The sequence below is a fragment of the Podarcis filfolensis genome, assembly GCF_964270895.1.
Source record: "Podarcis filfolensis genome assembly, chromosome: 6".
In the NCBI taxonomy this organism is placed as follows: Eukaryota; Metazoa; Chordata; class Lepidosauria; order Squamata; family Lacertidae; genus Podarcis; species Podarcis filfolensis.
This window is the reverse complement of record NC_139609.1, coordinates 27,535,028-27,561,069: the sequence shown is the minus strand read 5'-3', so window position 1 is coordinate 27,561,069 and position 26,042 is coordinate 27,535,028. Positions and strand designations below refer to the sequence as shown.

The following is a 26,042-nucleotide window of genomic DNA, read 5'->3' as shown; positions in this document are numbered from 1 at the left end:
CAATTTATATTTATTCCCATATCCTACATCTTGAGGCATTTGTGTTCTCTTACTTTCCTTGTGGGTATGATGTAATGCCAGTAAGGGAATTTATCACTTTTATTTTTTGCTTTTTCCTTGCTATTTTCTGAATACTTGAGGTCTATACCAAATAGGCTGGCTGTTTTCTAAGTGGTGTATTTTGGGTGGTGAAAATTAGAGGCCCACCACAGGGTGTGTATAAACCTGTGCCTAAGGGGAAAAAATGAAAATCTTCTGCAGTTCTGGTCACTGAAAAAGAATCCTTGAGATAGAACACATATTCCCATTTCGGTTTTGCCATTACATTGAATCGTGCTTTATGTCACAGTAGGGTTATAAAACAGGCTGTGCCATGAAAAAGTTCAGTGTGTTACCCACCCACCCATGAAACCTCATAGTTATAGATGCTCCTGGGAGTTCTGCCAAAAAAAAAAAAAAAAAACATTGCCAGAGGCTTCCTTTCACTGATCTTGGCCGGGCATTTTTAATGAATGCTAAGACACACTTCTACACGTATTTTGTAAAAATACCAGTCAGGTTTAACAATTCCATTCAAATCTGAAGGTGCAGAAAAAGTATTCTTGGACCTTCTTTTCCAGCAGCTATATAATGATGACTTGGTGTATACTTAAAAGGTTGGTATTTTTATCTTTTCAAGTAAAGTCATAATGACAGAAGTAGAAACAGAGTGCACAATGTGAAACACTATTGGGATAAGGGAAGCAGAAAGCATCACTTGATCCTAGTAGTTTCTTCAGCTGCAGCAGTTGTTTTGGTTTCAATGAGTTCTTCTACCCTGGCAAGAACACTCTCTATCAAATCAAACGTGTAAAGAGCCGAGTGGAGAACCTGAAATATTAGAGAAAATTAATGTTACTTATTGCATAAATATTTACCAGTTTGTATTCACTTTGAATACAAAAGAAACCTAAAGCCCATCTTCCTACATTTTAACAGCTTCTCCAAAACTAGATCACTCACCTGAAGCTCCATTTCAGTTGTCATGTGGGGCATCTTTTCTCCAGCTACTGTTAAAGAGCAAATCTTCTTGGAAACTTGAGATTCTATAACATGAGATTTATACAAGAATAAGTGTGTGTCTACTTGATAGGCAAAACTAGACAAACGCGCATCATATGGTAAAATCAATTTTGAACTTTTATTTTTTAAAGAGCCACAGATTTCTGATCTTTGTGACCAAATATAACTACTTTCCAATGGCAGAGTACAGGTTTGGCCATCAGAACGTCTTGGTCTCAGTCCTTTAATTTTCATTTAAAGATCTCAGGGAAAGATCTCTGCCTAAAGCCTTGATGAAATGCTGCCAGGACAGATGGTACAGGACTGCAGCCTCACACAAAAATAATGACAAATATGTCAGCTTTTCTCTCTTTAAATCTCTATAGTCTTTTGTCTAAAATGCAGTCTGCCTTTCCTGCTTCGATCTACTTGCACACAATTTCTAAACCTTACATACACAGACGAATAATGAAGTCAACTAACCTCTTTTGTTCTCTTTTTTATTCTTTATTTCTGCTTCATAATGTGCTCTTGACATATTAAGTCCAGTGTGCAAGGGCTTCAGGAAATTTCTTTCAATTTTGCAAAGTTCTGTCCACACACAGGTCTTAGGAAAGAAAGAGGGGGGGGGGTCAATTTGTAATGTTGCAGCGAGAGCCACGAGGCTAACAGAGTGTTTTCTTCAGGCACATAATCTGCTGGTCTAAGGAAGGAAAGGAGTTTAAGAAGTATCCTGTAATGCTGACCTATATTGCAATCTGCTAAATCCATGTAGCCTCTCCAGCCTTCTAACTGCAGCACTTGGCATGCTTGTAAATGAGGCTTCAATGTTATCTTTGCTAGGGTGTCCTATGGAAAAGGTCTGCATAACCTGCCTCTCATCCAACCCAGTACTGCCCCACGAGCAACATGTTGCGGTGTGACAGATATTTCAAAGTCACACACCTTGCTGGGCAGTCAATGAATCTGGCTGCTTGGCTACCAATTGTGTAAGGACCATGAAATAAGCTGCACAGATTCTAGACTTTTGGCTAGCTTTTTTCTTGGCTGAGATTAAGAAAAATAGGTTTTACTTCTGACTTGCTACAATTTAAACCCTTGACAGTTGTTGTTTTTTAAAATGCTCTTGTGATTGGCAATCAAATGAAAATACTGATCTAGGACTGTCGAAGAGTTCCCCTCCTCTCTAGGCAATTCAGAAAACAGGTTTTTCCTGTGTTAAGAGATGTACAGAAATTCTCTTCTCCAGTTTATTTATTGTAATCAAAGTACAAACAACTTGTGTGGTATTCAAAGCTGTATCAAAGAATAGTTATTATGGACGAGTAGAAGTGTGCATGATGGTTTACTTATCATGCCTGTTCCATTTAGAGGATCTATGCTGCTGTACAATATATAGCAGTCCAAAGATGCAAGTTTCTTTTTTGCTCGCAGTGTTTAACATGCCAATTCCTGGTTAACAATGTATCTGACACAGAACTTATTGGTGTTTTTTGGGATAAGTGGTCTACCTAGGGTTGAAGCAGCCAGAAAACTCTAAAGCTACATTGGCTTTTTTTAAGTGGCAATGAACCTCAGCTAAATGGTGCACACTCAAGAGCATTAGGAAACAAATCTGATGCTGAGCCTGTGGCAATATTTAAATCTAAATTGCTCCTTTGATTATCACAGTCCATTTATCCATCAAGATGCAGCAGCTGGATAGGGATATGAGCATGCAAAAACCACCATATCAATCATAAGCCGTTTCACTTGAAAGTGCTACAACCGTTGAATGTTAAGCTAGAGCAGCACTATGAATACTCAATGTTGTAGGATGTGTTAAGGCCAGAGATGGGCAGAGGAGTTTGTGCACAGGTGGAGCAGGGAGAAATGGGCTGATTAGTGTGGCTGTGCCTTTTGTGACAATGCAAATGCCAAATACACAGTAAAAAATAATCATGTAGAGAAAGGTGCACAGTGGTAAAAATCACTGAAATTCAAAATAAAGTTTTCAACTGACAAGCTTTAACTAATAAGCTTCATGGGTAAGATTGCCCCAGTCTACTCCTTACTAAGCTGTAGCTCAAAAGGTATTTTATTCACCATTCCTCACCTTCAGGTTGTTTCTGCTTTGGTGGCTGAAGAACAGACATTTCCAGTAAAGTGCTCAGTAGGAAACATCTATTGCTAGTACAATTATAGTTTTAAGATATCCTTTGACTCTTTGCTCAAGCCCTTCCCAAGGAAACCTGAATATTTCAACCTTACTCTTAACTTTAGTGTGTACAGATAGGAAGACAGGAATTGGAGTTCCTCTTAGACATCGGAGTCAAAAGAGCTTGACTATTCCCATAAACTACAGCTCTAATGGTACCTAGATGTTCTGAATGTGCCACATATACTACTTGCAGCCTCCACTCTTCATGGGCTGAATGGGAGTGTCTGTATTACTGGGGCAGGGGAAAATCTCATCTAGATCAGGAGGGAGTTAGAGTCTATGCCCCATTGTAACCCTAGAAGTGACCCAAGGCTTGACACCATGGGAAATAAAAGCCTTTAACCCTGCCACTCTTGTTCATTCTAAGTCATTGGCAAGATCTCCTGACCATGGTAAACTCCCAATTTCCAAATGATGCGCAAAAGCGATTAAAAATTTGAGATGTCTAACACACATTGTCTTAATTAAACAACTTTGAAATGCATTAATTCCAAACTGGATACAGGAAAGTCACTTACTAGTTATACACACTAAACTACAATTCCAGAAACAGTAAAACAGGAATAATCCAAAATTAGGTGTACCTAAATCCCACTGAAATAAAAGGGATTTCAATGGAACCTCATCATGCACAACCCCTCAAATAATCAAAATCCACTAAAATCAGTAGGTTTTAATACTGATCCAGATCAGGTTGTGTGCTTGACTGATGCACCCTAACTAATATTTGTTAATAAAAACTGATATGTAAGGTAGTTTACATGATTAGCAAGTTAAATATTTATATAAAGCTGGGGTGCAAGGTCTTCAAAAACAGAGTTCAGTGAACAGGGCAACAGTATTAAATACACTCAGAAAATGGAGGTGAAGCCTTGCTTCTGCTAGAGAGGCATAAAATTATTTGCCAGATCAGAATAGAACCCTCCAAACTGGGCTGCCTTCAAGATGCTGAGCTATTTGCCCTCTGGCAGAACTGAATTTAGCTAAAGACAACAGTTCAGTAAAGCATGTTTACAGCAGCAATTATATTGCTGTTATCTGGCTCTGCTGCTCTCTCTTTTTCTTATTGATTTCAAGAGCTTTGCTTGCAATGCTAAATTCAGTCTACTCATCGCCTTGACACAACAAGCCCAGATTTCACATCTTATATAATAAGAGGCATGCTAAGCACTGCTTTAGGTAGTCTCAGAATAGAAGATACTAGGGTGCACTCTCATATTTCTTTACTGTGGGGGAGGAAGAGAAGAAATCTTATGATGATTAGCAGTCTCTCCTGTTAAGAAAATTGGTATTCATCATGGACTGTTTAAGATGGACACAAATACATATTTTATTCAAATAAACCCATCACTCCTGCTATTGTCAGAGTTGGCTTAAATCAACTGTCAAGCTGAAATTCAGTTCAAGTGCCCTATTGTACGGTTGACCTGTTTAGAGGATGGAGCTGCAGAAAAGGATAGAAAATGAAGGAGCTTCATCCCAGTTGAAAATTAAAGAATAAATGCTTCAAGGCTAAGTTGTCTAAAGACTCATGAATAAACCCTGACATTGCTATTTTATCCCTTACATACTGAGAAGGAATAGAACATTCATGGAAAAATTCTCTGCAATGAAGTAGCATATTTAAAAATTAAAAGGCACTTTCAAAGTCCAAATGTCTTGTAGAGATATATTTGGGGAAATGTGCAAAATTCAGAGATTTAAAACTTCGTTTTTATGTAACCAAGGAAGCGTTATTTACATGTGGCAATTCAATTTCTGCTCCGGTACACATAGATAAAAAAAGAGCTTTATCACATTTAAGAGTATATCAACTGCATTCTTTTTCACAAATCTTCAGTGATTGTTAACACATCTCTTTCTCTCACACACATGCATGCTCTCACACACCCCAATGTAGCAGGGTCTTTTTTTTAATTCATCACTTACTTGATTATCATTTTCATTATCCTTAATGACTAAATATCGCAGCAGGTTTAGTGATGCCATAATCCTGCAAATTAGAAATATAGAATCAATCCCTTGCCTTCTACATTTTTCTTCCACAGAAGGATGCCACTGGAGGAATTAATGTGAAACAGGTTATGCTGGAATACAAAATAGATCTTGCAAAAATGAAGAAAAGATGGAGCAGGCTAGATTCCCCTCCCTCCTGCAGAGCATCCCTGGAAAACCTTTGCAGACTTTTATAGTTTATCAAGTGGAATTAGCCAGTTATACCCAAATGGGCTCCTTTGGAGTGTTAATTTACAGTAAGACTGGGCAAGTAATTTAGCAGGTATAATAGAATACTCCAAGGCCTCCAAGGCAACTGGTATAAAAAGCAGTAAAACAGACAAGAGAACAACTGAAACCTTTTTTGGTTGACCAATAAACTATACTGATTGTCTGTTGGGGGGGGGGTAAATCATTCAGTTTGAATCTTGCTTGTTTCCAACAGAATAACCATCCTACTGGATTGCCTGTCTCACTGAAACTACATAGCTAGCCCACTTTCCTACTATAGTCATGTCTTTTTGTATCTGCATGTCATGGGATGAACAGAAGGCAGCTTTCTTTAGGCATGTACAGTAACAGAAAATCGAGCCAACGCTCCAAACTCACTATTTGAAGTGGTAATATCACATACAGAACATAACTTGCATTCCAGATAATTTCTTCAGCAATCAAAAATCAAACAGTGATACATGGAAAGCCACCTTATACAGGATCAGATCACTGATCCATCTATCTCAGTAATGTCTGCATTGACCAGTGTTTCAGAGGCAAGAGACTCTCCCAGCTCTATCTGGATATGCCAGGGACTGAACTTGCAAGGCAGATGATCCACCACTCATCAACCCTAGTGGTGACCACTAGGTAGAAGTGAGAAGTCTTTGCCATCTACAACAATCCTTTCTCAACTCTCACACATTCATTCAACTCTGGATTGCCCAAAAGATGCTACAGGCAAGCTCAGCTTCTCTTCACTTCTAGTCGTTCCATTGATATCAGAAAGATCCAAATGTGACGTCTCAAAACCAGATTCCACTGAGGTTTTGTAAGCTAAAGCATACCTCTCTGATCAGGAGCCAGCAATAGTGGATTGGCTTATAGCCAGGCTTTCATTTATCCTTTGGTACCAATTCCTTGAAGGAACGTGGGTGACGCTGTGGGTTAAACCACAGAGCCTAGGACTTGCCGATCAGAAGGTCGGCGGTTCAAATCCCCATGACAGGGTGAGCTCCCGTTGCTCAGTCCCTGTTCCTGCCAACCTAGCAGTTTGAAAGCACGTCAAAGTGCAAGTAGATAAACAAGTACCGCTCCGGCGGGAAGGTAAACAGCGTTTCTGTGCGCTGCTCTGGTTCGCCAGAAGCAGCTTAGTCATGCTGGCCACATGACCCGGAAGCTGTACGCCAGCTCCCTCGGCCAATGAAGCGAGATGAGCGGCGCAACCCCAGAGTCGGTCACGACTGGAACTAATGGTCAGGGGTCACCTTAACCTTTACCTACCAATTCCTTGAGTCCTCTAGAAAGCACAAATGAGATGAAGGATGGAGGCTTTTTCTTCCCTAAGTCTCCATTCAAAGTGGGGGAGGGGGAACACAGGGGGAGAACTGCCAATTAGTGTTTCTTTTCTCCAAACTGAAGGGCAAGTGACACAGGCCACTAAGAGTCCTCCTTGCCAGAGGGTACAGAGTGCTTACTTTCTTGGCAATCAGATTTATGTACATCTATCCTCAGCTCCATGAACTGCCAAGCCCAAGAAAACGATTGCATTACAAAGGCTCTATAGTTTCCTTTAGAGGAAAGTTTCCAGAAAATGTCCAGTCCCTCTAATGGCCATTTAGACTGCCTGGGGATTCTCGAGGAATAAAGATGCTGGACACTGGAACAGTTTGGAGTTCCTGCAGAAGAGGCACAAGTTCAATGCTCTTTAAAGCCTACTAAAAGACAAGATGAAATCTGATGCACATTTTAATACTTATAGTTAGGAACATGGTCTTAATTACTGAAAGTCAAAAGCAAAAGACCCAAAGATTATTCTCCCCCCAAATTGCAATTCTAGTCTGATGTCTTCTGATCACCTGTAGATCTTAGTGCAGAAAGCTCTGGTAAAATAAGCTAAGTGTTAGTAAACTTAAGTTGCCAACATTGTTTTAAAAGCTGCACTGAAGGCAGCGGGGGCGGGGGGGGGGCTCAGCAAAAATACTTTTGCAATTATCATCTCACCTGTCTGAGTTCTGAAGGAGATCAGTTTCAGCACCTTCAGGAAGGGACAGTATTATGTCTAACAGTGAGGCCAACTGGAGTCCAGTAAAAAACTTACTTCCCGTTGTACTCTGAAAAGAAACATACAGAATAGGAAACAGTTGATATGTTCTTTGTGCAGCCAGGAGCTGTATCAATATTACAGATGAGCAAGTTCCAGAAAAGAGACTACTAACTTTGTATTCCAGTTGCATGATATGAGCAACCATATATTATTGCTTCTTACTCTTGCCTAAAATAGACCCAGATTGCAGGTAAGGCTATGTCAAACAGGTAAGGCTTAGCTCATTTGCAACAGAATGACTGGGAAGGTGCAAAGTGGCAGTGATCTGCTCTCTGGAAGCCTGTTTGCTTGTTCACTCATGCCAGGCTATGGTTTGAGTCAGCATTATGGGTGAACGATGACACAGTCTTTCCACAACATTGCATTATTATTTAATTCCTTCTCCTTTAAGATTGATCCTTAGTATTTAAAACAGGTTCAAGATGAGAATTGTTCCAATACACCACCAATGGCCACTAAACCCAAATAGTATAATAATACTAATTAGAATAAAGTGTTGCTTACATTTCTATGAACGTGTTTAAGCTACATGAATCATACAGCTTTACAAGGTTTTGGATTTTTAAAGAGGTGTCACATTTTAAAATGTCCTCTTAACTCTACCACAAGGATGTGGTAATAAGTGGGAATGCCTCAGCAAGAAAAGAGATAAATGCACTTTATAAATGCACTGAAAGATAGTTGTACTACACGAAAAAGGCCCTTTCTATGATCACTTGCATTTTCAAGTACTGTTTTCTCTGTTTTTACAAAACTACCATCAACAGTGTGTATCCATGGACCACTTTGAATCCCCACCCTAATACACAGGTGTACATTTTTTCCACTTTCTTATCTTCAGTAACCTTCCTTACCTGTAAGGATAAATCAATTTGATTTTTAATATTCTGAATGATGAATCCTTCTACCCCAGAATGGTTACTTGTCTTCAACAAACACCTGCGACACAAAAGATAGAAAAGGAAATATTATGCCCTAAACCATATAATTGCAACACAACTAGAGAATAAAAGACTGCAATAAAAATAAGGCCAATTTATGGTAAAATAAAAGAACAGTTATTGGAACTCTAAATTGCCTGATTTGGGGGGGTAATCTGAGAACAGACATACCTGAACAATGTGAATTTCCCCTCTTCTTCAAACTTCTCTATATACAATTGTAAAATCTTTAAACTCTTCTTTCTCTAAATGGAAGCAGACGTAGCAAGGAGGGGATCAGGAAAACTGCACTTCAGATGCAACACTTCTAAAACCACATGACACCCAGTTACGTACCAGATGTTCAAAAGGGCACAGCGTCATGACCTTTACCAAATCCTGCCGTTAAAAAAGGGAAAATACAAATTATAAAATGGAAATTCAGATAACACAACCCCACTGAGAGCGAAAACAAATTTAAAATGCTGTTTAAAAAGAACTAACTTGCAACTCACAAAAATAAAGGCAACAGAGCAGTAAAGCTGTAACTCCGTCCTTAAGCCACAATACTGCACATACACATTTTGGAGGGGTCAGGGCAGTAAGCGATCTTGTAAGTGTACTAGCTGCAATAAAGGCAGAGAGAAGTGGATTAAGGAGAGAGTGACAGAGATGCATCAACTCAAGATACCGTATTATGTCCAAGACAGCCACAAGATTATAGCGAGAAGAAAAGAAGTCCATTAACTGGTTGATTAGGGACGCGGGTGGCGCTGTGGGTAAAACCTCAGTGCCTAGGACTTGCCGATCGCATGGTCGGCGGTTCGAATCCCCGTGGCGGGGTGAGCTCCCATCGTTCGGTCCCAGCTCCTGCCCACCTAGCAGTTCGAAAGCACACTTAAGTGCAAGTAGATAAATAGGGACCGCTTTATAGCGGGAAGGTAAACGGCGTTTCCGTGTGCTGCTCTAGTGCCGGTTCGCCGGAGTAGCTTCGTCACGCTGGCCACGTGACCCGGAAGTGTTTGCGGACAGCGCTGGCTCCCGGCCTCTAGAGTGAGATGAGCGCACAACCCCAGAGTCTGTCAAGACTGGCCCGTACGGGCAGGGGTACCTTTACCTTTACCTAACTGGTTGATTCCCCATGTAATATAATCTACTTAAGTGAGCACTTTGTGCAGTCTGCATACATGCGAAAGAGAATCAAGTTATGCTCACAATGTTTCTATATTCCTGCTGGAGCCTTCTCACATCATAGTTCTGGGGAAATCCTATTCACATCCTCATTTTGACCAACAAAAGAACCATCTTGTGCTCTTCACTTCACTTTGCACACTTAAAAGGTGGGAAAACCAGCTGCAACTATCTGGTTGGCTCCTCCTCTTACAACATTTTGTTCTTCTGCTCCTATATGCTTCAAGCTGCCATCCTAGGTTCACACTTACTAGAGAGTCAAGTTCTACTGTGGTCAGTGGGACTTAGTAAAGATTCAAAGGATTTGGCTGGAAGTTTCAAAAATACTCATAACCAAAACAGCAAAGGGAAGTGTTCAAGAGGCTGCACTTCAGATATCACATTAGGATGTATTTTGGATTTGGGGAAAAAATGCAGGAGCAAAAGCTTGGCTTTGCATTTAAAATATAGGATGAGGTTCTGAAAGTGTTCACAAACTTTCATTCCGATTCAGGTAAGTAGCAGTGTTGGTCTGACGCAGTCGAAATAAAAAAAACAAAAAATTGCCCAGTACCATCTTATAGACCGACTAAGTTTGTTCTGGTATAAGCTTTCATGTGCATGCACACTTCTTCAGATACACTGAAGCAGAAGTCACCAGACCCTTATATATAGTGGGAGGGTGGGGTGTGGTACGTTTCAATGAACTCATTTCACTGCATTTTGCTGCCCCCTTTGAAAATGGAGAAAGGGCTTACACTGCTATTCTAACTTGAAACATACATGTACTGAATTTGATAGCCATGTCTCCAAAGTTCTATGAAGTTATGGGATAGACTTCATTCCACTTTGCCATTCACCAATTCTCTACAGGACTATTTAACGTAGGTAGAGGCGAAGCTTCCTTTTTTGCTCTAAAAATATCCTCAAGGAGCACATCCCAGTAAATGAAAGAAATAAAATCTTAAAAAGAATGTACGCTGAAAGCTTTAAGCCTCTGATTGAAGATTTTTAATGTTTGTTTGTATCAGCCTGTTTAGTTAGCCACGTCTGAAGCCTTTTTGTATTAGTCATATTAAAACGTTGGGTAAATAATTAAAGCTTATATTCTTTTCAAAGCACTTGGGAAATAACACATTAGAAAGTGTAGCATGTGTAATTAAAAGTTTATGGTTTCCATCATATTACCTGAGGTGTTGTAATGAAGCCTTTGAACTCCAAATACTCAAGCAAAAGGCTATTATCTTCCAGCCTCAGTAGACAGTTCTCCAATAGCGCCTACAAATTAAGTTAATACAGTATATTGATTTTGAAGGACCATGGGTATTAATCTCATTTGCGCAAAAAGAACATTTCCCAACTGATAGAACAGAAAACCAGGCAGAACAGAGCAACCACTATGAGCGTTAAAAGAACTGCACACGTAAGCATCGTAGCCTTTTCTGTGCAATTGAACCAACGGATGGAGGCGAATGTACCTGTTTTGGGGCGACACATAAAGGCAGGACTTTAAAGTACTGGACAAACGAGTACTTTAGAAATCCTACATTTAACTGGAATGCAAGTCCCACATTGAATTGGGAGCCACTTTCGTTTTCAGTTAGCTAAATGGTCGCCACTATGGCAGATGGGGTGGAGGTTAGGAGGAAGGACTTAGAACGCACAAGGACCTTTGTGAAATGCCACGATTCTCCGTAAACAAGATTAGTGGGATCCTGGTCAGGAAGGATCCTATCAGGGTTTGCCTTCCGCATGCCACATTCTTATTGAGCCCTCTGAAGTGAATGGGGGAAAGGTGTGTTCAGGAGGCATCACTGGGGTAGTGGCTAAACCTGCTTCCTGATGACCCTGGGAATCAAACCTCTTCTAGTTTAATAATAGCCCTACCTTTTCTTCACTGTAGCCCCATCCTGGGTTCTGTTTTTAAGGCCACATACACAACATACATTTAAAGCACATGGCTTCCTTCTGGGGAACTGTCGTTCACCCCACACAGAAATACAATCCCTAAGTACTCTTAACAAACTACAGACTCCAGGATTTGGGCCACAGGGGAGTCATGTGCTTTAAATATACGGGGTGTACACAGCCTTAGTCGTGCCTGACAGGATGTTGGGAATTTGCAGATTCAGTATAACAGGCTTTATCCATTCCGAGCAAATATGCTTAGACTGTTTCAATGTAGCCATGTTTTCAGACTCTACACGAAGGCCTGAATTAAAAGTGTCCCCAGGGCTTTTGACAGTGTTTTAAAAACACCAGCAAAAACACAGCACAATCCGTCAAGCGTGCCTCCATTTATTTTCAGCTGCAGTGGGTGCAACTCCTCAGCAAACTACATTCAAATTAATAGGGCCTGGTTGCTTAGCAACAGTGTTTAATGGATTAGGCCAGGAGGGACTGCAGCTCAGGAGGAGGAGATGTGCTTTGAATGCGGAAGGGCCCAAGTTCAATCCCTGGCGCTTGCAGTTAAAAGGATCAGGTAGAAGATGAGCCCTTTGCTTCGGGCCCCGAAGAGCCACAGCTAGTCATCCAGAGTATAGACAATACTCGGCTAGGGACTGACCAATGGCAATCTTGCTTACAGCACGTCCAGCTTATGCCTCTGCAATTGCCATGGCAGGCATTTAAACTTTGTGCAAGTGCACATGCTACGGATAGAAGCATGCTTACGGGCAAGTCATGCTGCAGCCGTAAAGATATCTGCTTAGAAGTAAACTCCATGGAAACGCATGCAGCTGAAATGAATGCCAATAAAGCTATATGCGGAATCAAGAGTGATGCCGGTCAATCCTATTTCTGTATAAAGAAACAAGTCACACCGAGTTCAGGGAGACTTACTCCGAGGTAGACATATAATGAAGGCCGCAAACTCACATCCATCTCATCATTTAAAACGGGGGTGGCTAACCCCCAAGTTTGGGGGCCTAATCAGCCTCCACAGCAATTATCTCTCCTCCCTCCCAATGTCTCTTTTTTGCCAGAAACAGCAAAAACATATTTTATTATTAGACAGTGATGGGGTGCACAGATGCAGATTGTTCCCTCAGCTGTAATCAGATTGTTCATTTGATAAGCAGGCAGGGGGCACTCCTTCCTCTCAGCTGACCTGCATGGATCAGGTGGTGGGGCTGTGTGCTCCCATAGGCCAGAGTGTATGCAGGGTGGCTACACTTTCCGTTGGTACCCAAGCTGCCACAGGTTGGCCAAGGGTGAATGTGGTCCTTGGGCCAAAAAAAAAAAAAAAAGGACACCTCCATTAATTTACAAAAACCAACATGACAACAATAGCCAGCGAGACTGAGTTTATGCTTTTTGAAAGCACAGGGAATGGTAGCATGTAGATAAACACTGCACTTACAAGTCCTTTTGATAAAATAGATTCTTCTGTCCTGCAAAAAAATTAAAACACTTATCAGTTAAAAAATGCCAGTTAAAAATCCATCTTTTGTTGCCCTTTCTCTTAACAGCCAAGATGTGCTCTGTTTCCAACATATTAGCCTCAGACCTCCTTCCTAAGCAACTATTTTGCAAAGGGTCCTCAATTTGAGCAATTCCCTGTGATGCTTTTGTAGGTGCCTGGGTTATGCAAACAATCCTGCCTAAGTCACATGGTACTCCTGTAGGTCAGATCCTGCGCCAACTTTTGCTACAATTCCTCACTCCAGTTGCAATCTACTGCTGTGACGGTTGCCACCCTCCCCAACCCAAGCATATGAATGTAGATGACCACGCTTGGAAGAACAGATCTACTTAGGTTAAAGCAGCAGCATTTGAAGCTTGAGTTTAGGTACCAATTTTGGTAGGCTCAAGCCTTCACTGTCACAGCTACTACATTTTCAAAATGCACAAAGCTGCCTCAGCATGATTTTTTGGGTTTAAGCTTCTTTAACTATATTTTTTATTAAAGCATTGTTCCCTTTCATGAACAGGCTGACAAAAACAGAAACAAAAGAGAAAAGGGATGGATAGCTTACCTTTTCAACAGAACTCCAACATGCACCATGTTGCACTGCAGTATGTATGATGGGCTACAATAAAGAGTAATTCATAAGTATAACCTACAAGATACACAAAATCTAGGCAAGAAAATAACATGCGTTCTATGTTAAACCATGGGTGGAGAACTTATCGCCCTGCAGATGTTGTTATGCTTAAAACAGGTGTAGTTGTAGCCTATCAGTGCAAGTGACAACACACAGCAAGCCAGCCATATGAATAAGTTCGCAACAGATGCTATCCCACAATTTATTTTTTTTAACTTGCCTGCCCACTGTTATATACATATGTAACTAAGGGCTTGTCTACACTTACCTTTTGTCATGCTTTTTCCAGGCACAGGCCCGTGCCTAAAAAACCCTGTGTCTGAGCATTTTATTTTATTTTTGCCCAGAGTTTTCCCTGTGAAAATCTGCTCTCTAGTTCTCAATCACAGCAAATGTTAATTCTGGTTTCCCACAGATTGGTGTTTGCTCCGACTGATCGGTAAAGAGCAGGTTTTCATGGGGAAAGCTCCAGAGCAAAAATAAAAGGGCGCTCAAGACATGGAGCTTTAAAGCAAGGACTGTGCCTGGAAAGAGCGCCGAGAAGGGAGCTGTGGATAAGCCCTAAATTTCAACTACAACAGAAAACCACCTTTTGTTAAGCTTTGTGGGGTCACCCGGATTAAAACCTGTCAGGCTTTGGGGAATCAGCTTCCTCCCCCGTGGCAGTAAATAAGATGATCAAATGAAAGAAACATCTTACCAATTAGATTTTTTAATAATCACAGTGAGAGACATAAGAACATGTCTCCCTAGAAATGGCAGTGCTCCCAATTAAGGCTTACTCCCCCTTCCGTCCCTATTAACCTACACCACTCTTACGTCTTATAATCTGAGCTTGTGCCCTCTGCGCTTTCTGTTCTGAGACTTTCTGAGCTCTTCTCAACTTTGGGGAGGGCAGTGGAGGAATGCTGTCCAACGACTGTGAATCTATTACCCCTCTCTCTCCCAGTGTTGTTTCTTCTTCTAGCTGTTCCCCATCCAGTATTTCCCAGCTTCTGCCATCTGAACTAGGCCCCTCTGCAAACCGCTGTTCCAAATCTACGCTGTCCTCCTGTTCCTGGGAAGATTCAGGATCAGGGGGAGGGGGTGGCTCCCACCATTCCTCCTCAGTGCAGCCCTCCTCAGCACAGTCCCTGACACAAGCCTCCAATCCCTCTCTTTTTAAAGTACTTACTTGAAGACGACTGGAAGGCAATCAATACCAAAGCAGTCCTGAACAAACACCATATAAGACAGACATGCCAGAGACTCTGCTGATTGCTCTTTGTCCATTTCCAGTATGTCCTCATCCCAGCATTCATATTTGCATCTATCCCAAGAGAATACTTTTGGGAGCAATTCTCTAATATCCAGCAAAATGCCCTATTGGAAAAAAAGAAGAGGACTTGCTGTTTTCCATGCCTAGAGATATGTATAGTGAGCAAGATACATCAAAGTGATAGGAAAGAAATAGATTTTTTTTTCATAAACGTGTTTTTGTATTTAAATTTCATTAATTTATCAATCACCTTTAACATAAGTCACAAGGTAATTTGCAATCACACAATAAACACACACACACACGTATAAGATTTAACTTTCCCACAAAGACAACACAACAAACACTCACGGCAGCAACCTATTTTTTAAAAATACTCCACCCTGCTGAAAAAGCTTGTCAAAGCAAAGCATGTCTTTAGTTGTTTTTAAAAAGGCTGAAATAGTGGGTGCCTGTCATAATTCAACAGGGATGGTGTTCCACAAAATAGGAGTAATCTAAACTTCTCCTTAGATACAGCTTTTGCTTTTTGTTATACAGTGGTACCTCAGGTTAAGTACTTAATTCGTTCCGGAGGTCCGTTCTTAACCTGAAACTGTTCTTAACCTGAAGCACCACTTTAGCTAATGGGGCCTCCTGCTTCTGCTGTGCCGCCGGAGCACAATTTCTGTTCTTATCCTGAAGCAAAGTTCTAACCTGAAGCACTATTTCTGGGTTAGCGGAGTATGTAACCTGAAGCATATGTAACCTGAAGCTTATGTAACCCAAGGTACCACTGTAATAATAATAATTTTATTATTTATACCCCAGCCATTTGGCTGGGTTGCTCCAGCTACTCTGGGCAGCTTCCAACACATATAAAAATATTAAAAAATCAAACATTAAAAACCACCTGATACAGGGCTGCCTTCAGATGTCTTCTAAAAGTTGTATATAGTTATTCATCTCCTTGACATCTGACGAGAGGGCGTTAGATGCAACTTTCTCTTTGCAGTAATATTTTTATATCTTTTTATAACACTTTGAGGATTTTTTAATAGATCTATATGGAAAGTTGTGTTTGCATATAATAAACACCAATGATGGTGGCACCCTAAAATATCCTCAACTCAAAATATGTAAACAGCCATAATAGAATACAGGTTTAAATCAGATATGTGACCACCTGTTCAAACTACCAAATTACAAGCTCTATTTTGGTTCACTGTTATGTTAGAAAAAGCCAAATATACAAGCATGTGCAGCCTGAGGTCCCCCTACCCCCCACACCTTAGAGAATCCATATATGAATCCTGAAAATGGGAGGAGGAAGTCTGTTATTTCACATGTATTAAAAATGGCAAAAAACACCACTACCAAATAAACACTCAAGGTGCACTTACTAGTATGTCCGCAGCAAACTGCCTTAGGGAATACTGAGGAGGATCTTCAGGAAACTGATCCAGCTCTGCCATTAGCAGGGGATATTTCAAGCTTTTCAGGCAACTGAAAACCAAAGCGTCCAAGCACGTTACAGGAAGCATCCATGATAACCACTAGAAAAGGCATCGGTAACGGAAATTGAAATTGAAGGGAAGAAAGAACACACCTTGGAATTTAGGAACTGGCACAACGCCAAGAAATAGTTGAAATACTGAATTTATTTTGTAAAAACAAGCCTTGTCGCTTAGAACCTGAAGGAAGAAAGGCAGGATATACAAGCCCTGTAGCTACCAAAGACTTTGCTGGTTTGGGGTGGCGGGAAAGAGAAACGTGTGGAACCTTTGTGGGCCTTTTTCTTGTTAACTTATCAATGGATTCTGCTCTATTATTTTGAAATAGTTGAAATACTAAATTTATTTATTTAAAAAATAAGCTTTGTCACTTAGAACCTGAAGGAAAGCAGGCCGGGTATACAAGCCCAGGAAGTCCCTCACGTAAAGACAAACAAGCAGCCTATGTCTTGGCTGTATATTTCTTACTTTGCTTGTCAGCCCAATGCACAAACATGTTTGTCTGCTGGCAAACACATAGCATCATGCTTTATTATAAAAACCACTTTAAGCAAAAGTTATGTGTGTGGGGGGGTACTTACTATTTTAGCAATTCCTCCTTCAGTTCTTTGTAATCTTCACCTGATGAGGTCTCCATGTGTTTAACAACCTCCTCCACAAAAGGATTCACAAAAGGTGTTAAAGCACTGCAACACTGGCAAAGACCATGCTTGTCTTCTTGTAGTTGTTGCTTTGTGTAAGGTACTGGCAGAAGCGAAATCTGGTTCAAAATGGTAGACAATGACAACCCCACCGAATAGGCTTTCTTATTCTGGAGTTTCAGAAGCACTAAAACAAAGAAAAACAATTCCAAAATGCTCGTTACAAGGTTTACGTTGTAATAGTTAGATATAAATTTTTTTCCATCCAAGAAGGAACTGAGTAAAATGGGGTTGTTGAATCGACACCAGCTGTTGATTCTAAGCTTCACCAAGGTCTCATTCAGAAATGGACATTCACGTTCTCCCTGAGGTGTTCTATGGAGCTCAGAAGCCTTAATACTATTCACATTGGAACATGGTACAAGAAAAGCCAACACCTCTCCCTTTCAAGTTATATAATGCAATGCAATAAAGTTAAATTTACTTTAGAACTGGAATATACAGTCGTACCTTGGAAGCCAAACAGAATCCGTCCCAGAAATCCGTTCAACTTCCAAAACATTCAGAAACCAAGGCGCAGATTCCGATTGGCTGCAGGAATCTCCTGCAACCAATCGGAAGCCGCGGAAGCCACGCCGGACGTTCGGGTTCCAAAAGAACATTCACAAACCGGCTCGCTTCCGGGTTTGCGGCGTTCAGGAGCCAAAACGTTCGAGTGCCAAGGCGTTTGGCTTCCGAGGTACGACTGTATGTAGCTGGTTTTTCAATCATATCCTTTCCCACTGAAAATTAACAATGTTAGATAGGAAGCCCATAGGTTGGTAACCAAGTTATTATGGGCTTTAATGTGCACACTGTATTTTTTAACTTCTCTTTTGGAACAGCAGACACAAACACAAACCCCATGCTCAACTAATTTTGCTCTGGATTCTCAGGGTAATCTTGGGCAGGTTTTTATCTCAGTCAGCCTCAGCTTTCCTTCAATAAGAAGGAAAGGGTTAATAGTGGAGGAACACAGCAACCAGGAATGGGCAGAATAGAAGAGCTTCCTCATTCTGTGCTTCCTGCTGTAACCCCTTGTTGGGTCCACCATCACCCAAAAGCAGCTGCGGGGACCCTCTGGAACGACACCCAATGCTTCTGGATTAGTGAAATAGTAAAGATCATGGACTCTCCTCAGTGGAAGCAGAGATGTTCCTACTTGTGCAGCTGCATCGTCTGATCCAAGACAATATTTCCACCCACAGAGTGGTGATTGGGATGGAGGAGGAGATAAATTGTTGTTCAGGGTTGTTGCAAGGATAAAAAAAAAGGAGAGAGAGAGAATCTCCATTCCAGTGCATCGCTGGGAGTGGATTTGCACCTCAGCATGGTGGTGGCAGTGAAGGCAGCTGGCATTTCTGGTGCATGATGGGAAAGCTGGGTATGCCTGAGAGACCAAGTAGCCAATCAGCAAAAGCTAGGCTCCTGTAGGGTGGGCAGAGCTCAGGAGCAAACCTGGGTGAAGATTTCACCAACACAGGTCTGCTCCAGGGATCTAAAGGATAGAGAGACTCAATGGCACAGTTTTGCTTTAACTTTCCCTCTCATCTTGGCTGTGTTTTTTGGCTGTCCTCATGGAGTAGTTCAGCTCACTCTTCAGACCAGGCTTTCTCAACCTCGGCCCTCCAGATGTTTTTGGCTTACAACTCACATGATCCCTCGCTAGCAGGGCCAGTGGTCAGGGATGATGGAACTGTAGTCTCAAAACATCTGGAGGGCCGAGGTTGAGGAAGCCTGCTTTAGACCTTGCTAATTGCTACGGACACCTGTCAGTTACTGCACTCAGGGCCAGGGATTGGCTAGGTGTTGCCTGTTTCATAGCAATTGCCAGAAGTGTTTGGTGGAAGGGGCATGGGGCTGAATCCTTAGTGGGGGTGGGAGAGCAGCACTTCCTATCTAGAATCACAACTCAGGGGCTAATAAGCCACAGTGTCAATCTCCAAACAGGGTCTGCTAAAAGTGAGTTGCACTATGCAGGAACCATCATGCTGGTCAACTCTGGGTGCCAGTCAACTGGTAGGCAGGCTGGTTGACTACTGAATACACACCCAACACTTACATCAAACCTATTGTGGACTAATTTTAACCCAACACACGTTTTTCTGGTCTTCATTTGTTGCCTGCACAGCTTGCCACAGACTCACTACAAACATGTATGCTGCTTAGAGGGCAGAATTAACAGGGATACCAAAGACGGAAAGAGGAAGCAGTCCCGACCAACGAAGACTGGCAAACCAAGTTGATGGACCAAAGAAGATTGGCAAACCAAGTTAATGGGTGATACTGAAATGGTGAGATTAGCTGGAAAGCTCAGAAATCAAGATGACAAGAAATTTTTTAAAAGAATGGGAAATGTTTATCATGTATTTGCAAAAGTATTGTTAATACATTGGCAGGATTTTAAGAACACTTGTAATTTTAAAAAACAGTACAGTGGTACCTCGGGTTACATACACTTCATTACATATGCTTCAGGTTACAGACTCCGCTAACCCAGAAATATTACCTCGGGTTAAGAACTTTGCTTCAGGATGAGAACAGAAATCGTGCTCCGGCAGCGTGGCGGCAGGAAGCCCCATTAGCTAAAGTGGTGCTTCAGGTTAAGAACATTGTCAGGTTAAGAACAGACCTCCAGAACGAATTAAGTACTTAACCTGAGGTACCGCTGTATAGGAAATTTGAGGTAGGAAAAATAATTTGGAATAGAAATGATATGCAGTTGAAAAGAAAATTAAAGGAACGGGGGGGGGGGGAGTGTCACGGGATTCAGAGAATCCCATTTTATGGATTTGATACTGGTTGCTGTGGTGTTTGTTGTTGTTGAAAATTTAATAAAAATATTAGATAGATAGATAGAATTAAAAGGCATAAATATCATATAGAGATAATATATAAGTACTAGTAAACAATAATTATACCACCATCACTTAGGATGCTGTCCCTTAAAAAGTCACAACTGAATGACATCTCTTAACTGGCAAGGTGCTCCACCACCCTCTCTTGTGTCCAGTATCTAGAAAATAAATGCTCATTACCTTCCTGCAGAGGCTTCAGTAAAAGCAAAATAGTTTGAGATCTATATTCCCCAGAGGCTTGTTCAACCTGCTCCAAGAAACCCAGCACAAGCTCTTTGGGACTGCACAGCTGCAAGAAAGGAGAAAGCCAGTGATATGTTGCTTGTAATGTTTATTTTTGACATCGTTTGATAACAAGCCACCATTTTTACAACGACAAGCATAGGGCAAACCAGTGCATCTTATACAATAATAAATGACATCTACCCTATTCTTAAAAACCCATAAAATGCAAAATTAAACAGTTTTCGGTTGTTCAGTCATTAAATCTGCATATGCTTGCATAAGAGATCTAAAATTATCCATGTACGTGCTGGAAAATCTTACCCAAGGCAACCTCCTCTACAAGCTACTACAAGCCCAGTTTGAAAGGTACACTAAGCAAGGGGCTGCCAAGGTTTTTTTGAGTCAGTGGCTACATCTGTGATTTTGAGAAAATGCTGTGGGCACCAGTCACAAAATGGTTGCTGTGGGAATACGGCATAACACAAAACAGCTGCCACATCCAAAGCAGCAGAGAAAGAGACAGGATCACAAAACGGTGGGCGTCCGATCCATGCACTCAATGAAATGTTTAAGGTGGCATGTTCAGTGTGAGGCCGAGTCAGTGCAAACAGGAAATGAGAAGGGCAGCAAACAGTCTCTCGTGCATTTTGAGGGGATATTTACAGAGACCTTTTGTTGGCACCATAGAAAGCACAGCTGGTTGCACTAGCGTCTGTGTACACCACATATTGGCAACCCCAACACTAAGTCAAACTATGGAGGAACACAGTGGCTGCAATCTCCTCCCTTGTGAACTTGTGCAGTTGCACTAAACCATGGTTTGGCTTAGCATTACATGCAAACCCAATCCACCTGGTCCCTTGTTGCTCATTTAAGTACAGTCGTACCTTGGAAGTCAAACAGAATCCGTTCCAGAAGTCCGTTTGACTTCTGAAACGTTTGACTTCCAAAGTGTGGCTTCTGATTGGCTGTAGGAAGCTCCTGCAGCCAATCGGAAGCCATGGAAGCCCCGTCGGATGTTCAGCTTCCAAAAGAACGTTTGAAAACTGGAATACTCACTTCTGGTTTTCAATTGTTCGGGAGCTGAAACGTTCAACTCCCAAGGCGTTCGGGAGCCGAGGTACGACTGTAAACTCTTTTTTTCTCCACTGAAGGACCAGCATTCTCCCTATCCTCACACACTTCCACACATAAACATTACTCCCTCAAGGAGCTCAGATCCTAAGAATGTCTCCCAACCCCATCAATCAGTGCAGAGGAAAGCTAAAATATACTCTTTAGAAGAGTCCCGAGGCAGCTAGAAGGATAGACGCTGTGATTTACCTCCATCAACTTATCTAATATTTTCAGGCAGTGTTCTCTCTCAACTTCATCTTGCTTATACTTCACCAGGCACCTGATTAAAGGACCAACAAGATTCCAGCCCATGCTTTTGACAATAACCTATAGGGAGGAAATGTTCCAAACAGCAATTTATATGACAACAACAAAATGTGCACCGTATTGGGAGCAACAATAGCAGCTTTGCAGCTTGAAACATCACTATTGAAAAATACAAAGAAGGTATTTCTGCATAGAGACACAAGTCCACCCACAGGTTGCCTGCACCATTTACTTAGTTATGGAGATAGCAGGAAGAGACTAAAGATGGCGAATTGTCTAATGAGGACCTGTTGAGATGGAGTCTTTAAAAACACTGACTCGCAATGGAAGAGATGAAAGTACCAGAAAGCAGTTACACTGTGGTGCTGGCAATGCCCAGGTTTCAGGTTTGATCTCTGTGTGGGACAGCTGCATATTCCTGCATTGCAGGGAACTGAACTAGTTCAGGGTCCCTTCCAACTCTACAATTCTATGATTCTCTGAAAAGGCTATATGCAAAGAAGTAGCTCTCCTGCCTTGGGAGGATCTATATTAGAGCAAGACTGGGAAAATACAAGACTGAGTTTGTTATACTGCAAATATTACTTGCCCTGCAATTAAGAGGAAAGTGTAGAGAGAACCTGCTAATTGTGCTGCAGCCAAACCAACTGCGACTTCTATATGAGGGTTCAGAGGAATCTGGTGTTTCCCTAACAAATGAAGTTCAGTGTCTGCTGTTTCCTTATACCTATGGGACCCAAGCCAAGATCCAGGAAAGGCCAGAAGAATGCCTCCTTGCTGTAATCTCCTTTTAGTTTTTGTTTTGGTGCAATTCAAAAACAGAAACCTTCCTCCCGAGAGAGAGACTAGTCCCAAAACAAAGCAACGCAGGAGGGGTGGATGCCACGGAGTGGTCGATCTATCGCCTAACTGGAGAAAAGGAAAAAGGCAGGCCCCATAGTCCAGTGGAGGGGGGGGGCAGCACATTTTAGAAGAATGGTGTGGATTAGCCTCCCAGAAGCATCACAAAAAACAGACAAGCCAGGGATGCCATGATGAAGTTTATCCTACTGTCTTGCCCTGATTGTCAAATGGTCGTTTGACACCGGGTCTGGCTCAGTGACATTTCAGAACACAGGCGTGTGTGGAAAATTCCCATGACATCCTAAGTTTATAAACTGTCAGGCCACAGGGTGGAAGCCCAGTCAGTCAAAAGGGTCAATTCCTTTCATTCCAACCGTTTTAATACGGCTCCCTTGCCTTGGTGGCAGAAGGGAGTGAGCCTGGATGTTCCCAAGAAATGCAATTGAATGTTATTGCCCCAGCAACGTGCGCGTGGCCAAAATCTGTAGTTACCTCCAGTTGGTTTTAGTAATTATGACACAAACATGTATTTTAAACTCACCTTGTTTTTCTCATTTTGAACAACTTCCAGTACATCGGCGACATAACCTTCTTCAAAGCACTTCTGTCCCGCAACTTGGAAAAGGTTGAAGTCTTCCCCTTTGAAATCCTCTTCTTCCAGAATTTGCTAGAACACGTTTCCCATTGTAATTCACAATATGCAATTAAAATGCACAACACTTTAGCTTCACGATGCAATACTGATTCCGTATTAAGCCGAAGAAGATTCTTTAGTCACATACAGAAGAAATCTGACAGCAAGTTCAGAGACTTAGGGTTGTATTCAATGCAGCGCTAAGGGGATTGTTCCCTCAAGCAGCCCAAAATGCACATGCTGACAGAACAATCATCCCTTTACTCCTCTGGGGTTCTCCCAACCCAGAATATTTGGGGAGGACACAGTAGCAGGAAAGGAGGGGAAAATCCTGCAGTAGCAGGCATCCTTGTACAAGCTCTCCCTAGTGGAATGAATGAATTGAATATGGTCCTTTGTATTTCCCCCAAAAGCACGGTCTTTTAGAATTATTGTCTCCAAACTACTGCCTATTGATAAGGTTTAGACACAAAGTGTTTTTGCTTTTGCTAGGCAAATGGAGGGTAGTAGCAACAGTCCCCAAACAGAAGAACAGAGTGGATGATCAATTAATGTTGTACTGTGTTACCTGTAGAGTAAGGATGAAGAAACTCAAGCCCAGAGACAACATCGAGTCATCCTGGCCTCTCGACCAACCTCTCAGGATTCTCCCCAAGCCACACTCTCACTAGCAACAGATCACACGCTCCTTGAATGCTTTTGCCTGGCTGGGATGTGCCCTTGAACTATGACAATGCCTCTTGTTTGCCTAGACAGATGGGAAGGTGAGGGTATGTCCACAGAAACCTCTGAGTTTTGCGTGGTTGGGTATTACCTAATGCATAAACCCATCTTGCACTGGCTTGCGGCCCCCAGAAATTTCCTCACAGGGGAATGTAAAAACTATTAGATCAGTAGGTTTTGCCACTTGGTATAGTTTCACAAGCAAAACAATCACTTACACATCTTTGTATGATGTCTCGAAGTTCATCTTCAGCCATTATTTCCTGATCTTCAAGGACTCTATAAGAAATTAAAAAGACAGACTTGAATGAGACTCACTTTAAACTAAATCAGAACTGGTTGAATGTCTTTCTTTTCCTTTTCCCTCCTGCTGACATTCACCAACAGAAAGTTATGGACAGACCAGCTAGAAAACTACTGAAGTAAGTCAGCAAAGGTAGGGTGCTGCCTTGTAGAGAATCAGACTCTTGTACCTCTGTATTGCATACACCAGGAGGAGTCAATGTAATGTCCTCCAGTTATTGGGATTCCCGTCAGTTGCAGTCAACACTGGCCAATGCCATGGGATGATGGGAGTTTTAGTCAGTAGCATCTGCAGGAGAACCACATTGGCTATCGATGTCCAGTTCTCCAGGCCTCCAGACAAACTAGGCATTTTGGGGTACTTCTTAGGGCTGATGTGCCCCAGCAGGGCAGACTAGGGTGGCTCTCCCACCCATCAGTAGGACTGCTTGGCAATGCAGCTGTCACTGTTAATGGCAAGAGAACCAATTAGCTTGTGGATTTACATGGTGGCAGGCTAAGTCTCCATTACCATTTTTTGGCCCACCGGTGAGCAATTAAGCGACCTTGGAAGCTGCAACAGCACCACTGCCTGGGAGCCCAAGCGGCGGCAGGTCCTAAAGTAAACTAATCAATTCATCAGCAAGTTCAGCTTTATTTATTTGGGCCTGAATAGAGACAATGGCTTCCTTCCCCACTGCAGATGTTCATTAACCAAGAACCGTCACCTAGGCTGTTATATCATCACTGCTTCTGTAAAGGGTTACCATACTGATCCTGCATAGGTCCTGGCGCTAACCCAAATGCCGTAATCTGTACTTTTTATGCCTTTCAATCCCCTCCACCATGACGCCTTGAAGATGCATCTGATGAAGTGGACAGAAGTCCACGAAAGCTTACACCACAATGAATTCATCCCAAAGCAGCCTCTCTCAGCCTGCTGCTCTCCAAATAGACTCAAGCTCTCATCTGTCCGGGCAAATGGAGGTGGGAAGGCAGCCTCAACATCCATTGCTCTCCTACTTATAAGGGAAGTTTTTCAAGCCCTTTTAATCCGAATTAAATGGGGCACGCCTCAGGCTTACTGCAGCCTATGGAGCATATTATTACAGTTCTGAGCACTGCTGTGGCACATCCACAACCCTTTTTTTATTTTTATGCAATTAAAAAGAAGAGAGAAATGTGAGAGGGGTCCTTTAATGTTTCATTTGAAGCAGCGTTTTTTTAAAAAAGATACCCCAATGGTTAAAATGAAAAAGCTGGGAGTTCAGTTGCTTACAAACCAGGGTTTCCCAAACTTGGGTTTCTGGACTACAACTCCCACCGTCCCTAGCTAGCAGGGCCAGTAGCCAGGAATGATGGGAAGTGTAGTCCAAAAACACCACCATCACCCCGCTGGAAGACCCAACTTTGGGAAGCTCTGCTATAAACGGAGAGAAACGGGTTTGCTGCTTCTGAGTCACCACCGCTCCTTCTCTCTATCCCTTCTTTTTTTAATTGTCAGCCCACCATAAACTAAAGACGACTCCGCTTACCCGAAGGAGCAGCCCCGCCGCAACCTCCACTGGGCCTTGTGGCGAAGGCGGCCGCCGGCAGCAGCAGTAGCGGAAGCGCCGCCCCACGCGACAGCGCCTCGGCGATTGAGAGCTCAGAGGCGGCGATGGCGGAAGAGAAGCCGCGGAGCGCCGCCCAGGCTAGGAGCCGCCATCGCGCAGGTAAACGGGAGACGACGGCGCTGCACGCGCGCACCCCCGTTTTCCTTCCGTGGGCCGTTCCTCCCCGCTTCCTGTGCGTGCGTAGCGAACGGGGAGGGGACGAACCAACCGGCGTTGCTGGAGGGGTGACCGCGAGGCGAAAGAATTGCGGGGGGGGGGGGGAAAGATTGAAGGCGTCGGGGGTGAGAGGACAAAATGCCCCCCATGCCACACACACAGCGCCAGACTCCTCCACCCACCTGGGGGCCCGAGGTCC

General features: G+C 42.4%; 2 protein-coding genes across 4 annotated transcripts in view; one reads left to right on the top strand and one right to left on the bottom strand.

Annotated features, from left to right (window-relative positions):
* Window positions 1–480: 480 nt before the first annotated feature.
* Window positions 481–25,746, bottom strand: GLMN (glomulin, FKBP associated protein). The gene is made up of 19 exons (XM_083620676.1): window positions 25,607–25,746; window positions 24,008–24,068; window positions 22,974–23,099; window positions 21,530–21,649; window positions 20,162–20,270; window positions 17,025–17,271; window positions 16,333–16,435; window positions 14,867–15,054; window positions 13,624–13,677; window positions 13,008–13,038; window positions 10,835–10,924; window positions 8,834–8,875; window positions 8,669–8,742; window positions 8,411–8,495; window positions 7,454–7,563; window positions 5,171–5,234; window positions 1,525–1,648; window positions 1,003–1,085; window positions 481–870 (listed from the first exon to the last, which is right to left on the bottom strand). The coding sequence occupies exons 2-19, from the start codon at window positions 24,044–24,046 to the stop codon at window positions 754–756; spliced, it is 1,806 nt and encodes a 601-aa protein (XP_083476802.1). The 5' UTR covers window positions 24,047–24,068; window positions 25,607–25,746; the 3' UTR covers window positions 481–753.
* Window positions 25,652–26,042, top strand: part of RPAP2 (RNA polymerase II associated protein 2) — a 51,382-nt gene continuing 50,991 nt past the window's right edge. For all 3 annotated transcript variants that reach the window (XR_014549637.1, XM_083620665.1, XM_083620666.1), the window contains exon 1: window positions 25,652–25,786. Coding sequence is in view for 2 of the 3 variants with exons in the window: in XM_083620665.1 (XP_083476791.1) it covers window positions 25,732–25,786 (55 nt within the window). In the remaining variant the exon portion in view is untranslated. The remainder of the gene's footprint in view (window positions 25,787–26,042) is intronic.

Excerpts from the sequence above, each read along its gene's own strand:
- GLMN (XM_083620676.1), bottom strand. The coding sequence starts at position 24,046 with ATGGCTGAAGATGAACTTCGAGACATCATACAAAGATGT. Across the intron at positions 23,100-24,007 it reads GAGACATCATACAAAGATGT|CAAATTCTGGAAGAAGAGGA; the intron begins GTAAGTGATTGT and ends AACGTGTTCTAG. Across the intron at positions 10,925-13,007 it reads CTATTTTATCAAAAGGACTT|GCGCTATTGGAGAACTGTCT; the intron begins GTAAGTGCAGTG and ends CTTAATTTGTAG.